The 16,806-nt window shown below is 35.0% G+C and overlaps 2 protein-coding genes across 4 annotated transcripts in view; both read left to right on the forward strand.

Moving 5' to 3' along the window:
* The first annotated feature begins 1,925 nt into the window (after positions 1–1,925).
* cbln12 (cerebellin 12) lies at positions 1,926–9,194 on the forward strand. Its single transcript, XM_052133409.1, has 4 exons — positions 1,926–2,027; positions 2,892–3,506; positions 6,771–6,890; positions 7,019–9,194. The coding sequence occupies exons 2-4, from the start codon at positions 3,210–3,212 to the stop codon at positions 7,214–7,216; spliced, it is 615 nt and encodes a 204-aa protein (XP_051989369.1). The 5' UTR covers positions 1,926–2,027; positions 2,892–3,209; the 3' UTR covers positions 7,217–9,194.
* Positions 9,195–10,554: 1,360 nt separating this feature from the next.
* LOC127649485 (chromodomain-helicase-DNA-binding protein 8-like) overlaps positions 10,555–16,806 on the forward strand; it is a 41,644-nt gene continuing 35,392 nt past the window's right edge. For all 3 annotated transcript variants that reach the window (XM_052134592.1, XM_052134594.1, XM_052134595.1), the window contains exons 1-2: positions 10,555–10,615; positions 11,295–11,432. The gene's annotated coding sequence lies outside the window, so the exon portion shown is untranslated. The remainder of the gene's footprint in view (positions 10,616–11,294; positions 11,433–16,806) is intronic.

Raw genomic sequence — 16,806 nt, forward strand, 5'->3', positions numbered from 1 at the left:
GACACTTCTTATTGGCTAAAGACACCTTTGGGGTCCTGGCTCAACAGTACAAAGCCTCCCCACCAAGGACGCTCTGTTCTCTTATCTCTTACTTCTTACTCTCTTGCTCTATTTGCGCTCTTAGCCAATCTGCCCAGGATCCACACAATGTACAGTCCAGGAAGGATCGGAATGCAAAGTTCAGTAAGCTCTTCTCTTCTCTGTGCTACGAATCACACACGTGACATGGAGTAGCGAGTCACCATTGCTGGAGGCCTTGCTTTAAAACCCTGCCTGGTCTTTCCATCACCCATCCATTGACACAACAGACAAAGAACTATTCGACTAACCACAATCTTAACAGAGATCCAAAACATTGACGGAACAACAAGAACTTGCTGCAAAGAGCCAAAGAACCAAAGCAACGCAAGGAAACAAAAGTACATCTCCAACTTTCGCAGAAAGTACTGGTGTCTCTTTCTCTTTAATTTGAGTAAAATCGATCTCAAATCACTATATATGAAATTAAGTGTCGATGGTTCAAGGCAATGTCTATAGACTCCATAAAGTTAAATTATGCTGTACAGATCATTTCATTCACCTTCTGTTACAATTTACTTACCAACCTGTTTGTCATGTTTGTCTATGTGTTTATATTAGCAATAAAGTCTTGTTTGTATTCAAAGTTAATTTCACTGTGGTATTTTGATAAATAATCTCATCACTTCATTATTTGAAAGATTGGTGAAGGTATGCAGGCACTTTAATCCAAACCATGTACATTTATACTGCCAAATTTCCCTTCAATAGTCAACAATGGGGGAGACTGGCACCAAACCAGAATAACCAGTCTAGACCAGCATGGGAATTGCATGCAAGTGAATGGTAACCAGATTTTGAAGCTCCAAAAATAACATAAAGGCACCATAAAAATAATCCATACGACACCTGTGGTTTAATATATGCCTTCTAAAGCGATGCTATCACTTTGGGTGAGAAACAGATCAATATTTCAATCCTTTTTTACTGTAAATCATCACTTTCACTTTCAGGAAGTGAAAGTGGAGATTTATTGTACAAATATTTGAATATTGTTCTGTTTCTCACCTAAACCTATTATATTGGTTCTGAAGACACGGATTTAACAACTGGATGCATATAGATTACTTTTATGCTGCCTTTAAGTGGTTTTTGGTGCTTGAAAGGTCTGGTTAACATTCACTTGCATTGTATGGAACAGAGCTGAAATATTCTTCTAAAACATTTTGTTTGTGTTCTGGAGAAGAAAGTAATACACATCTGGCATGGCATGAGGGTGAGAAAATTTTGAGAGAATTACATTTTTTAAATCCCTTTAAGAAGCACTGAGATCTGACAGATATGCTATTTTCATGTTTTCAGAGTTGGCATCCATTCTTTATAATCAACAACACTTTCAAGCATCACTATCAGCACGTAAGTACAGCAGTACCGTACATTTATTTTTAAATCTACACATTGCAATTCATTCAGAGTGTATGTAAAGTTATTTGCTACTTTCACTGTGATGTATGTTTTGAGAAAATAAACAAATTTGAATATTTATGAAAATTGAAAATGGTTTAATTTGACAGTTTTCCTTTTACTGTATTACCTTTTCTGCTCTTTCTGATATTTTGATAAATTTAGATAAATTCAAATATCGCATGATGCTGCGTCACATTTGTTTGTTATGTTCTGTGTGCCTATTGTCTAACATTTTCATTTACATTATGCACTTAACACATGCTTTAGACTCAATGCTGTCATTTACAGCTACAAATGCAATTTTTGCCATGCTGTTTGCATCAATAAAGATACAAGGATAGGATTATTAAAGAGAGGGAGGGAGGGAGTGGAGGGAGGGAGTGGGGGTGGTGACGCTGGTGGATTTGGGAGGGGAGTGTCTTTGGTAGACAGAATAAGTGAAAAAAGATCTATAAGCTGTCAGGTTCATAGTCTTACAGAATATCTGACATCTCACATCATTGTACCTGGGAAAACGAGGGACGTTCCACTACATCACACAGGTGATATCACTATTTTCTGTTGTTAAAAAGCTTTAGAACATTTTTATTTCATCTTGTGTTACTTCCAGGGAACAGAATTCCCTTAACTTAGTGATATAGTGATTTGGAGTTTTATATAACAGTTAAGTGCTATAAAAAGTGTACTCATTAATAATTTAAAACATGAAAATACTTCAAATAGGTTTTTATTCTTTTATTAAAACTAAAATGGTAAATTAGTTCATGTTAGCGCGAGTGGGGAGTTTTGAATTAGAATTAGTTCTAATGAAAAAAAAAGTAAAAAAAAAAAATGAGGGTTGTCTCAAGATCAACCACAAAGAAAGTTGACCTTTGTAAATGTCAATGCTTCATAAAGACTATAAACATGACTTGAATGGTAATTCAATGAGGGGGGTCGGGGCAATCAGAATCTGATTTAGATAGATATATTATGGCTTCATATTCTGAAAGATTTTTTTCATAGTATACTAAGAGATATTTTTTCTGGTTTCAGGATTTGCATGTTGTTGTCTGTTGTAGTGTGCCAAGGCACTGAGGAGAGAGAGGGGGTTTAGCCAATAAGCAGGAGAGAAAGATGGAGTATCATATGGGAGGGAGTCACTGCATGTTATGGAACGTCAGGAGGGAAGTGAGAGCGTGTTAAAGACAGATGGTCTCTCAGTGGAGTTGTTCCTTTTTCTCTCATTTGTTCTCACTCGCTCCTGGATGCTGCTTCCCTCTGCTGAAAGGGATCCAAACTGTTACCTCATTGTCTCATCTTCATCCTTCACTGCTCCTCTTCCTCCTCGCCCACATGAGCATACCTGTTGGCTGTTTCTCTTACCTTGTCTCTCTCTCTTTCTCTCTCTCTGTTTCTTCTCACAGGTTGGCTATGATGATGGATCGTTTTCAGAATGATGAGAAATCTTTATATGCCTTTCATACCCCTCAGACAATTTAACAAGATAGCGCAGAAGTAGATCTTCATCAGAAAACAGATAGAAACAGAGCCTGTGGACATTCTAAAAACCTATTTTAGCCAAACAACTTAAACTTATATGGTAGTTCATAACAGCTCAGTTTTTTTGGAACTTTCTACAGATCTAGTCTTCAGTTTACAGAAGACAACTCACTCAACTCACTCGACTCGACAGAATATTTTCTACTCATTTCAGCTGAGATATCACAATAATTGTTGAGAATATGCAGCCAAGCTTTGGTAGCAACTCCAAGCAAGCTTGGCTGCCCATGCTAATACCAGTCCTACTTCTTCTAATAGGCCCTCTAGTGGTTAGAGGGCAAAATGACACTGAGCCCATCGTTCTTGAGGGTAAATGCCTGGTGGTCTGTGATTCCACACCCTCTTCAGAGCCAGCAGGGAATGCGCTGGGTATGTCAGTGCGTTCAGGTACTGGACGTGTGGCCTTCTCTGCCACTCGCCAAACAAACCATGAGCCCACAGACATGAGCAACCGTACCATGATCATTTACTTTGACCAGGTAAGCAACCTTGCCTCTTAAAAAATCACTTCACTTGCTTTCCTGTTAAAAAAGGCCAGCATTGCTTGTAAAGACCATGTGTTGTGTTTTGGTTGCTGGTATGTTAATGTTCCTACCAGGCCTCTTATAGTGCACCCAAAAATGAAAATTCTCATAATTTACTCACCCTCATGCCATCCCAGATGCATAGGACTTTCTTTCTTCTGCAGAACACAAACAGATATTTTTATAAGAATATTTTAGCTCTTTTGGTCCCAGAATTTTGGTGCTCCAAAAATCATTTAAAGGCAGCATGAAAGTAATCCATAAGATTGCAGTGGTTAAATCCATATCTTCAGAAGCGATATGACCTTGGAAGCGATTGGACCTTCAAAGTTCTGGCCACCATTTCAGTTGCATTGTATGGAACTACAGAGCTGAAATATTCTTCTAAAAAATTGTTTTGTTCTGCAGAAGAAAGAAAGTCATATACATCTGGGATGGCATGAGGGTAAGTAAATGATGAGAGAATTTTCATTTTTGGGTGTACTATACCTTTAAAGGAATATTCTGGGTTTATTACAAGTTAAACTCAATCGACAGCCTGAAGCAGTTTAGTTGTATAGCATTTTGAAAACACACACCATTTCAAAGCAGATTTACAGAAAAGTATGCTTCGACAGAAAAAAATGGATATAGATGATTTTTTAGATTAGATTCAACTTATTGTATTGTGCAAAATACAATTACAGAGCCAATTAAATGTAGTTAGCATCTAACCAGAAGTGCAAATAGCAATATGAATAGATAATATATATATATATATATATATATATATATATATATATATATATATATATATATATATATATGCATTGAGCTGGTCTCTGCTTCTCTACCTCATACATTTGCACTCTAAAAAAAAAACATATTGTATATACTCACATATATATATATATATATATATATATATATATATATATATATATATATATATATATATATTGACCTGCTCAATGCAAATGTTATATATATATATATATATATATATATATATATATATATATATATATATATATATATATATATGTGTGTGTGTGAGTATATACAATATGTTTTTTTTTAGAGTGCAAAGTTACGAGGTAGAGAAGCAGAGGCCAGCTCAATGCAAATCTATATGAATACAGTACAAGGTGCAAATGAAGAAGTATAAAACTGAAGGTGCATTGTACAGAATGAAGTATAAATATTTAAATATGTAAATATATTTATATGGCCTGTGACCATAACAGTGTAAGACTCCTATAGCATCTCCCAGATGGGAGAGCTGAGTAAACAGACTGTGGTTGAGGTAAGAGGTGTCTTTGATAATGCTTCTCACCCTTCTTAGGCAACGTTTGTTGTGAATGTCTTTAATGGAGGGTAGATGAACACCAGTGATGTATCGGGCAGTTTTCGCCACCCGCTGGAGTGCCTTCTGTTCTGAGACAGTGCAATTGCCATACCAAACTGAGATGCAGTTTGTAGTAGTACAGTAATGTCTTCTTGTCATAATAGTGCAGTTTAAAAAAAAGACATGATTGTAAATTGTGCCTTAACATAAATAATACAAAATAATTATATTTATATTTAGACCCCCAGTGAGCAAGCTTAAGGTGACAGTGGCAAGCAACACAAATCTCGATAAGATGTTGGTTAAAGGAGAATAATAACCTTTGGGGAAACCAGGCTCACTGTGGGGGCCAGTTCCCCTCTGGCTAAACAGCATGAAAATAAAGCTAATATTAGTTATTTACATGTAGTACAAGTCAAGATTTAAAATTAGTAAACTAATTAAGTGTTAGGTGCCAAAGTTTAAACAAAAATATATTGTATTAACTGTAAGATTAATGACTAAAATCTTAGAATTTGCATTCTTAATTAACTGCGGAAGTGCAAACAGATGCATTGTCTATTGTTATTTGGCTACTGAAGGCTTCAATTAATTTATTATCCACATATTCCACTTTAAGTGTATAGTCCATCCTTTGACCAAGGTGATGCAGGCAGATGTTAATAAGGTGCACTGCAGTTCGACTGTAAGCTTGTGGCAGATTAATTTCTTGGTGGAGTCCATCTTAAATCCAAGTTTCATGCAGTGTCTGGTGAAGTATCCCATGTCTGACGGTTGGTGCTGGCATCAGTTCATCCTCTGTGAAGTCCATCATAGTAGACTGAAGGGATATGGCGAATTTTGGGAGGGTTTAAAGGTAGAAATGTGCGTCTTATAATTTGATAACATTAATTCTTCTGTTAAATTTTGTGTATTATTTGAGATGTAAATTGTAATTTAACAGTCGTTTTAGGGTTTAAGGGTTTGTTGATATTACATTGTCATAGCGATGTAAGGTCACACTAAAATCACTCTAAAATCATGTAACATGCATTTTGTTTGTCTTGTGGCTATACTTTTGAAACAGTGAGTATTTTAACTTTACGGATTGGCCCCCATTCGCTTCCATTGTAAATGCCTCACTGGAACCCAGATAAAAAAAAAAAAAAAGGAGGGGCAAGTCAAAATAAATTTTTGTGGTAATCAATATTATGCCACAAATGCTGTCTATTGAGTTTAACTTGTATTGAGCCTGGAATATTCCTTTGACTAGCTTAATCAGCAAGCTTCCCTTTGACAACCAGCTTCATTAGAAAAACCATGCTTGTTTATTATCATTTTTTGCTGAATAACATGGTTATGATGATCCACCTTGTTTGTAATTCTGATCTTTTAAAGATGTTTAGAATAAGTTAATTAGAATGGGAAGCTTTCCAGATGAAAATATCTAAAACAGGCATCCAGAGACCTCCATGTGCTATCTGGTATATTATAATTGTTTACAGATCTCCCACAACAATCATGGAAAACTTGAAAATATGAGGTAGATTAAATAAAATAGTTTTCCAGGCCTGGATCAGTCATGGAAAATTTAAAAAATTAATAAAAAAAATGTGGGTCAAAAAGGTCATGTTATTATCTGCTCTAAAAATTTTAATCAGCTAAATATTGCTCTTGTGTAAAATCTTGTTCATAAGCCATAGTGATTTTTGATTTGTCAGTGAATCGCTCTTTTGAGTCAGCTGTTTTTTATGAATTGGTTGCAACATTTCACAAATCAGTCTGAATGATTCAATTACAAATTATTTAAAAAAATCTTTGTACAGTTATCAAAACTACCTAGAAAGGTCATGGAAAATCATTGGCCAAAAGAAGCTGAGAACTGTATGTCTGTTTAATCTGTTTTTATTCAGATCTTGGTGAATGTGGGTGGTCATTTTGACCAAGAAAGTAGTATCTTCCTCGCTCCAAGGCGAGGGGTGTACAGCTTCAATTTCCATGTGGTGAAAGCATACAACAGACAAACCATACAGGTACGTCATCAAGTCATAGTATGATACTGTACATTCTACATGGTATTTTCCAAGGCAGAGTCTCACAGTAGCTGTAATATTGAGCATATAATATAGTGGAGTCTCTCATAATCTTTTCCCTCTTATAGGTGAGTTTGATGCTGAATGGATGGCCAATGATCTCAGCATTTGCTGGAGACCAAGATGTGACACGGGAGGCAGCCACTAATGCTGGACTTGTGATCATGGAGAGAGGGGACAAGGTTTACCTCAAACTAGAGAGGGGAAACTTGATGGGAGGCTGGAAGTACTCTACCTTTTCAGGCTTCCTGGTCTTCCCCTTGTAAAGGATGATCATGTGGGGAAAGAGATGATCTGTGGGAGGAAATGGAAATGGGTCACATTCTCTGCACTCTGGAGAATAGATTAAAGGGACAGTTCACCCAAAAATTCAATTTCTTCACTCATGTCCCAGACTCATTCTTTACTCAAGTTCCTCATGTTCCAGACTCGTATGACTTTCTTTCTTCTGTGGAGCACAAACGGAGATGTTAGATAGAATTGAAGTCTTAGTCACCATTGACTTTAATTGTATGAAAAAAAGATGCAATGAAAAAGAATTGTGAATGAGACTAAAACACATTAACATCTTTTGTGTTCCATGATAGAAGAAAGAAAGGACATGGAACGACATGAGGGTTAGTAAATTATTGTTGCATTAAAATTTTTGGGTGAACCATCCCTAGTTAGAAGTGCTAGATGCCACAAAAATGGGAAATCAATGATCATGAATGTTTTTCCTGTATTTTAATTTTGTCTGAGAGCAAAAATGCACAGAAAAGTTTATTCAAATTAAATATTACTTGAAAAGATTAGTATTTGGAAATGCCATTACAAGTTATATGTCTGTATTTTTTGTGTCATGTATTTCAGATATTATGCTAATGAGTATGGTCAAATTAAACATTGTATTTATAGGAACATAAAATTGGACTGCCATAATAATATATTTTAAATTACGTATTTAATTTTCATGTGAAATTTCAGTTTTAACTGTCCATTTTTGCCTGCTTACTGAAGTTTTTTTAAAAAAGAGAATCCATATTAAACAGTATTCCTTAACTAAGCACAAATATTTCTCTTCATTCTGTGAGGTGAAATAGAGCTAAGGTAGTCAGTACTTGAGAAGTTCTCTCCTTTATGTTCCCTAATGCTGTTACCTTTCTGAATGAGGCATTTCACCTATAACAACAGCTGTTTGTAAATATAGCTCTCAGTATCAGAGCTGGCACGGTTAACCTTAAATCACCACAGAAAGCAGCATAGCATAATGGATAAAAACCACAGTACCACCGGTCGAGCAATGGCAGATGGAGTTTTTGGCAGGCAGACGTGCAAGTGTACACTGGACTCCTATGGACCATGTAGGGTGGGCTGTCAGAATCGATAAGTTAAACTTAATTGGTTTAAAGACCCTCCCATACACATTCACACACTTATTCACACATGCAGCACAACAAAATGACTATGCAATGAATAAAGGTGGGGCAAAGTACAGGTGATAGACAAGGTGAATGTTTGAGGAAAGGAGATTTTCATATTAACAACCACACTGTGTCACTCGAAGAAAGCAGGGCATCAAAACCTGCTTATCGTGATATGTTAAATAATCATGCTTAATACTTTTTTTGTGAATGTAAGAGTTATTTATCATTAACCCTCAAATGCATGAGAATTTCATGAAACACTTACATATTCGGGTATTTAGAGACCCGACACTTATCACAAAAGGATCTACAAAATGAAAACACAATTTTTTATATATATTTAATGTTTATTTAATTTTTCATATATCAAAGAGAAAAAGCAACAAATCCGGACAAATCACAGGATTCATTATTTTCCCACTGAACTTTCCTGAGATGCAACTGGCTGTCAAAAACATACTGAGCTACACATAACACATATGATATAAGATACATATAAGCTACACATGACCTAAGTATTTTCTCTGGCACTTGTTGAGTATAAAAAGTTGTTGATACATAATTAAAATAATTTCAGTAGTACACCCAAATGACAATAGTCATATACTTTTCATGTGTTGTTCTTGGAATAGTTTACTTCCATGTTCTTTCTTCGTCATATAGAAATGTCAAATGTAAATCACGACAATCACTAAAAGATCAGCGCCATTAGATGTGTAAGAAATAAAATGTATAATATGTATGTGTAGATGCATATGCTGATAAATCACCATTGTTGTTGATTCATTGTTGCAAATTAACATGCTATAGTATTTATTTGTATTAATATAGGACTCATTCCTCTTATAATAAACAAAGAAATAGATATCCTATGATTGTAAACTTTAATAGATATAATAGATATGATATATATATACTGTATATTTTTTGGGTGCAGTTTTGTGTGTGTGCGTGTGTGTGTTTGTGTTACACTATTTATAAGAAAGAGATTGAGGAATACTCAAGAGGTGTGGGCACAACTCCTACAGGGGGTGGGAGTAGGTCCCTGGTCACCTTAGATCTGAGGTATGCATTTAATGCAGTTTAACAGTGCAGTGTAAAATGTTTCAGGCATGATTCTTCATATTTGACCATTCTTCCTATATTAAATTAAATTATTTTTTTAGAATGCCATGTCCTTCAAACTAAATCAAAGACAAATTAGAGTGGAGAGACAATATACATAAAACAATACACATAATAGTCTACCTCAACAATGGAATGGTTTTATAAAAGCGTATAAAACATTTAAGGAAATTGAAACAGTAGGCTACAACCAACTGAAAATGGTTGTTATGTTGAGTTTTTCTGACAACAGAAAATGCTTGCTAAAGCCACAGCAGACATTATATTAAAATTCTGTGTTACTGTGTAATTTTACACACTATATAAATACGTTCCTATTGACGTTAAGGTGCAACAAAAAGACTGAGTCAGAGTCAATAAGACAGAATGAGGACAGTCAGTAGCCTCCCATACAAATAATTGTTTTTAATATATAAATTATTAAAATGTGATGTTTGATGTGTGAATTTGATGTCTTTCTCTGTCGTGGAATTTTAATTGCATGGCTATTTGAAATAGGCTTTTTATTTATTTATTTTTTTACATTGTAAAATCGCTATAATATCTTCCTTATAATCTAATGCATAACAGCATTAAACCCCTAAACTAAATTCGTGATGACGTGCATTTAAATATATGCCAAATGCATAATAATACAACATCATATAGGCTACTTTATTGAGAACATTGTATGGCTATATTATTGTTAGAATTTTTTTTTTATAAAGCCACCGTGAAAGTATTTTCTAAACATAAAATAAAACGACATTATTTTTTCCTAAACAGTTGTTGTAAAGAAATGAATCAATTGCCGTTTAAATTCTAACAAGCGTGCATCATTCACAACACCGGTAGATAACAAGTAGGCCGCATTTACTGCATTCTCAAGCAAACTACCCGTCCGACCGAAACCCAGTAATGTCTCCCGCCCTGTAATTCTGCACACCGGAGTGATTGATAACCTTTTCGGCAAATGGAATGTTTGACTTCTGACAGCCGCTATGAGGACCGACCAATCAGCGCTCGGCGTATGAGCCCGGGGGCTGAGCTTTCGTCGCGATCGCTGGCAAGAAGTTAGTTCCTGCTCTGCACTGGCCGTTTCCTGTAATCGTACAGTGTTGTGAGACGGAGAAAGCCATGTGTGTCGATGCAAAGGTAAATTTAGCTCCCCCAAATTATTGCGGGGAAAGTAGGGGTAGTGGATGGCAGTGTTATTAGGGCATATTTGACAAGAGAATATGCCCTAGCCAAGTCGAAACAGCTTTGCGGCCTTGTCTATGTCTGTTCGTAGTCGCGCTATGGTTTTTGTAGCACGTTGCCTTTGGTTTGGTCCGGTTTGTTGATGAGAGATTGAGAGACAGTCCGAATGGAAGACTGCGAATGACTGAGAATGATGGAGCGTCATTGATATAGTTTACATCGGCCATTAGCAAAAACCAAATTGATCTGCCATATTTAGCATTTATAGCAATAGGAATCGCCATTGTGAACATTGATGGGGTTTGCCGACTGTCTGTTAAGGACTCTTGTTTCACATAGATGACATGTCGAACCCTGCATTCGAGTATTTGTTTTGTTTATTTAAACATTGACTAGTACGAATTGAGCTTGGCTTTAATGAATAAGGTGTTTAATTTATGTGGCACATTTTTGTTTTCTATTTGACTTTTCAAAATAGTGTTAAGATGCTATGTGGTCACTTGCAATTCAGCCAGTCATGCCATGCAGTGATGGCAATGCCATGCAGTAAGATGCACAAACGGTTTACTTAAAAAGTCTCATGCCTGTTAGTTTATATATAAATATTTTCTTATTATGCTTTTCTTGTCTTCAGGGCATCAGTACACACATTCATTGATGGACGTTTTTGTATTTACTCCAACCGGCAAGGTAAAACAGTAACTCTAGAGAGTAGGAGAGGACCGAGTGGAAGGAGAGTGAGTAAACTCCTCTCCCTGAAAATACATTACAGGTAATGGTACCTTCTTTACTTTCATTCTGCTTTGCGTTCTGTTTTTCATATAGGAGCCTATTTAAATGCACTATAATTTGGATGTAAGGTATGATTGATGCTGTTTATTCATAAATTCATAAAGGAAGATTTTTTTTGTTACATGCAATTTTAAACTTATTCAACATAAAAATCAAAATGGACCCAATTTACTTTTATTACTACACATTCCAGTCTTATTGTTGGCAATTAATTTGTGTACAAATAATGTTTGTCTTAGTGTTGTCACGGTACCAAAATTTCAGTAGACGGTACCGATACCAGAGAAATATTACTGTTCTCGATACCAATTTCGATACCAAAGCAAAAATATGATAATGTGCTATTGAACACACCAGTTTAGTTATTTTTAATTATTTTAAGAATTATAATTTAAGGATTATTATTTTCCAGAACTTTCCAGAATTGTATTTAAAGTATAATTTCATCATTAAAATGGTGTCAAATTAATACATTCTTAAAAGTTTTAACTAGTGAAAATAGAACATTTCAACATGCTCTTGCATTTATTTATTTTTTGCCAAACTTTATTCAACAGTTGTCTTGCGTGTGATATTTTGATTATTATTACAGTGAATATTACATTTTACTATACAGTTGTAATATATTTGTATTCAATTTCTTCAATTTAATGCATATAGATTTTATTTTGAGTTGTGCTTTTATTATGATGTGTGTTTTTTGCCGGAAGCTTCACTTTTCTGGAAAAAAACGTTCGGGTCACGGCACATTGATCATTGAAGACCTTTTAAGTCCCGTCTGAAATCTCAACTCTTTACACTGGCCTTTGAGTCTGACAAATGAAATGTAGGACACTGTTTTAATGGGTTTGTATTTTAGATTACAGATGTTTGTGTGTATGGTCATTTTTAAATGTTATGTTTTAAATTGTATTACTGTTAAGCACATTTAAAGTGCAGATGCTATGATTTTACTTGTATGAATATATATATTTTACATGTGCTGCTTGGTTCACAATGGATTAGTGCTCTGCCATCTGATACATGAATGATTCTCAATGTCTGTGGAGTTTATAGTGGATGAGCGGTCTGATTTATTTAAAGCACACATCTCTTCCACAGTAAGATTGCAGCCTTTAGCTGTTTAATAAATCCCACTAGGATATGCCTCGATTTAAATTTGATTTATTGTCTATTTCAGTGTACAAGGAGTAACGGAGCATGTGTTCAAAATAAGCCTGTGAGCATGTTAAAGCTGTCATGTGTTAGTCAAACATACAGCTGGTACCTGAGAGTCGGTACTACCAGTACTGCAGAAACACTGGTATCAGTACAACATTTTTATTTTACAACATTAGTCTTAGTAATCATTTATCAAAATCCACTTCTGAAACAGCTTTTTCTTTTTGGCTGTCATTGCCAAGCCCTCTTATTTTTTTTTTAACCTGTCCAATAGTGACCTCATTTAACCCTTAAACTATACCTCGGGTCAGGGGCGCTTACACCTCAACTGAACTTCAGCTGACATAAAAATATGCGCACTTCTGGTGCACACATTAATAGTAGTACAGGAATTGATTGAAAAGAAGTGACTACTAGCTGCTTTGAGTCATTGCTTTCCTACTCTTGATAGAAAATAATGATCAAACTGATGTCTCCCTAAAACAATCAAAATGGTCAGGCATCAGCAAACTTACAAGTGATGAGTACTTTAGAAACACGCCTTCATAAAGATTTGAGACCTTAACAAACGATTTGTTTTGATTCCAATGCTTCTAAGTGTACAACTCAAATTCAGAAAAAGTTGGGACAGTATGAAAAATGCTAATAATAACAAAAATGAGTGATTTGTAAATTATAATCACCCTTTGCTATATTGAAAGCTCTACACATTATATGATGTTTTACCCTGTGATTTCATTGTTTTATATATATATATATATATATATATATACACATACATACACACACACACACACACACACACAGAGTAATTTCAAATCAGATGATTGCAACATACTCCAAAAAAGTTTGGACAGTCGAATATTTACCAATGTGAAACATCACAATTTCTTCTAATAGCACTTAAGCATTTGGGCACTGAGGACACACGTTTAAGTTTAGAAAGTGGAATTTTCACCCATTATTTAAGTCTTTATCTGCACTGGGTCTTCGTTGCTGGATGGTGTGCTTAATAATGTGCCACACATTCAGGACAGCAGGCTGGCCAATCTAGCACCCACACTCTGCTTACACAGCCATGCACTTGTAATATTGGTTTGAAGTTGTCCTGCTGGAAAATGCAGGGACATCCCTGGAAAAGATGGCGTTTGATTGCAGTATATGTTGCTCCAAAATTTTTACATATCTGTCTGCGTTCATGCTGTTCTCACAGATGTGCGGGTTACCCATGCCATGGGAACTGACACAACCCTGGCCCAAACATGCACTGGCTTTTGGACCTGATGCTGATAAAAGCTTAGATGGTCCTTTTCCTCTTTGGCCTTGGATAACACGGCAGCTGTGTTTTTCAAAAACGTTTTTGAAATGTGGACGCTTTGGACCAAAAAAACACAGTTCCACTGTTCTACTTTCCATCTAAGATGAGAAGTCGGCAGCGCTTCTGGACATTGTTGATGTAGGGCTTCTGCATTTCATAGTAAAATCTTAACTTGCATCTGTAGATGCAGCAGTGAATAGTGTTGACTAACAAAGGTTTACTAATGTTATCCCGAGCCCATGTTCATGATGACTGACATTTTTTAAGACTGTGACGTCTGAGGGATCAGAGATCACTCGCATTCAGAAGTGGTTTTGTCTTGCCCTTTACGCACCTTGAATTTCTTGAATCTTGTATCTATACTTTGCACTGTAGAGGGTGAAATGCCCAAAATCCTTCCAATTTGTCTTTGGGGAACATTGATTTCAAAGTACTGGATTATTTGCTGAAACATCTGTTGGCAAATTGATAAGGTTTGAATGATCCTTGCTCTTGAAGGACTAGGCTGTTTTTGGAGGCTGCTTATACAGTACTATGTCACAGTTGCCTCACCTGTTTCACATCGCCTTTTTTCAACTCGTCAAATTGTTATTAGTCTTAAATTTCCCGGTCTCAACTTTTTTGGAGCATGTTGCAATCATCTGATTTAAAAAAATGTCATACTGTTCCGACTTTTTTGGAATTGAGGTTGCTCATCTCACTGGTCAATCCATGTGATTTCACCAGCAGGTGTGGCTAGTGTGTGCCTGTATGAGTGCATTGAAATACAGAAATATTTATCAAATTGGTTATAAAATCATTTGATTCAGTGCTCCAAGATGCTTTGTGTTAGAAGGCATGATGTTAAACAGTATCACACCTAAGTCAAAGGAATGCTAATCTGACCCACGGTAACAAAACTAACCACTGATCTTCAAATGCCCAGGACCCTGAATAAACATGCAAGAAATGAATGAAAGTGGATGATGGCATGCTGGATGCCACTGCCATTTGAAGTACTTATAACTTGCATGATATGACTTGTATAATAGTCGTAGAATGACCATATTCTGTTTGCACAATGTTATCAAGCATATCAAGTAAAATAACGGCAGTTGAAAACCTATGTGTGTTTCATGTTCTTTCGAGAGGGAAATTTGACTTAATTCTCAGCAAGACAAGATTGATATTGAAGATCGATCATAAAGACAGCAGAATTAGACAAAGTAGGATAATGAGCAAATATTGCTTTGTATCCTATTATTGGAAATGAGTAAATGACTGTAACCCTTACCTCTTCAAGTCACACAATGTCGAATGCAATATGCTGTTTTAAAAACGGTATAAAACACAGGACATATTGTGCTTGTGTAACATTGTTGAATGAAGACAAAAGCAATAAAACACCTGTCAAATGATTTAATAGACACAAAAAGAGGGACTGATACACAAGAACAAGCAATAGAACCAATACAGTTTTCAGGTAGAATCCGAAACTTAAGACAGCTGCCTCAGCAATGGCATGTGTGAACTGTGAATATAATGAACCGTGTATAGCCAGTCTCTCTGTTTCAGTGATTACTTCGGCATTCAAACTGTGTATGTGGATAAATAACTAGTCAGTCACTGTGATTTTGTCTATCTTGTAAGCTGGTCCTTTTTTTTTATATATATATATATATATATATATATAATTGTTTAAGAGTGGCATTTATTTTTTGCACTTCCATAAATATATATATATATATATATATATATATATATATATATATATATATATATATATATATATATTTATTTATTTATTTTTTATTTTATTTTTTTAAATAATTGTTTCATATCTATTTAAGTTTATTGTCACAGGCTATCTATTTGTTTGTGTATTACAACTACAAGAGAAATGAGTACTATATTCATACAAATAAATACTATATCACGTTGACATTCTGTGCAACAATGAACTATCAACAATGGTGAATTATCAGTATTTTATTTATACACAATATACTGTTATTTCTAAATCAAGGTGGCACTGATGTTTCAGTGATTGACTTGATTTACATTTGACTGCTATTTGATGAAGAAAAAACAACGAAGTTAACTTTAAGCAAGTACAACACATATGAAAAGTATATGACTTTTGTAATTTTGGTGTACTCTTGAAAAAAAAAAAGTTGTGCATCTGTTTAGACTCAAGTGCCTGAGAAAAATATACATAAGTTACACATACATTACACGTGTAGATTGTGTTGTGTAGCTCAATATGTGTTTTAACAGCCAGTTGCATCATGAAATTTCAGTGTGAGAATATTGAATCCTGTTCGTGATTTGTCCTGATTTGTTGCATTATCTCTAATTTATGAAAAATAAAACATCCAAATATATTAATTTGTTTTCTAATTGTCTTGAAAATATATATTTTTTAATTTTCCACAATCTGGGCATTTTGTACATCCCTTTTTGATAGATGTAAGTTCCAGGTCTCTAAAGACCTGAATATGTAAGTGTTTGAGGGAAATTACCATGCATTTAAAGGTTACTGATCCAATGAAATCTTAATGGATAAAATTAAGTTCTGTCATATTTGTCTTGTTGAATATCCTGTTTTACGTAATGTGAAATGTCACCTCATGGAATTAAACAATATAATGTTGATTTTAATGTAGCAATGTTTGATTTGTTTGTCCTGTTGGTAGGTGTCAAATGGTTAGTTCACCAAAGAATTTAAATCATCTCATCATTTACTCACATTCAATATAATATGTGTATGACTTTCTTCTGCAGAGCATGAATTAAGATTTTTAGAAGAATATCTCTGCTCTGTAGGTCCATACAATTCATGTGAATGGTGATCAGGAAATTTGAAGGTTCAAAAAGCAGATAAAGTAAGCTTAAA

Source organism: Xyrauchen texanus, chromosome 9 (genome assembly GCF_025860055.1).
Source record: "Xyrauchen texanus isolate HMW12.3.18 chromosome 9, RBS_HiC_50CHRs, whole genome shotgun sequence".
Classification (NCBI taxonomy): domain Eukaryota; kingdom Metazoa; phylum Chordata; class Actinopteri; order Cypriniformes; family Catostomidae; genus Xyrauchen; species Xyrauchen texanus.

Bases quoted from the DNA above. Each gene is read 5' to 3' on its own strand.
- cbln12 (XM_052133409.1), top strand. From the start codon at position 3,210: ATGCAGCCAAGCTTTGGTAGCAACTCCAAGCAAGCTTGGCTGCCCATG. The intron at 3,507-6,770 runs GTAAGCAACCTT...GTTTTTATTCAG, and splicing joins TGATCATTTACTTTGACCAG to ATCTTGGTGAATGTGGGTGG. The intron at 6,891-7,018 runs GTACGTCATCAA...TCCCTCTTATAG, and splicing joins ACAACAGACAAACCATACAG to GTGAGTTTGATGCTGAATGG.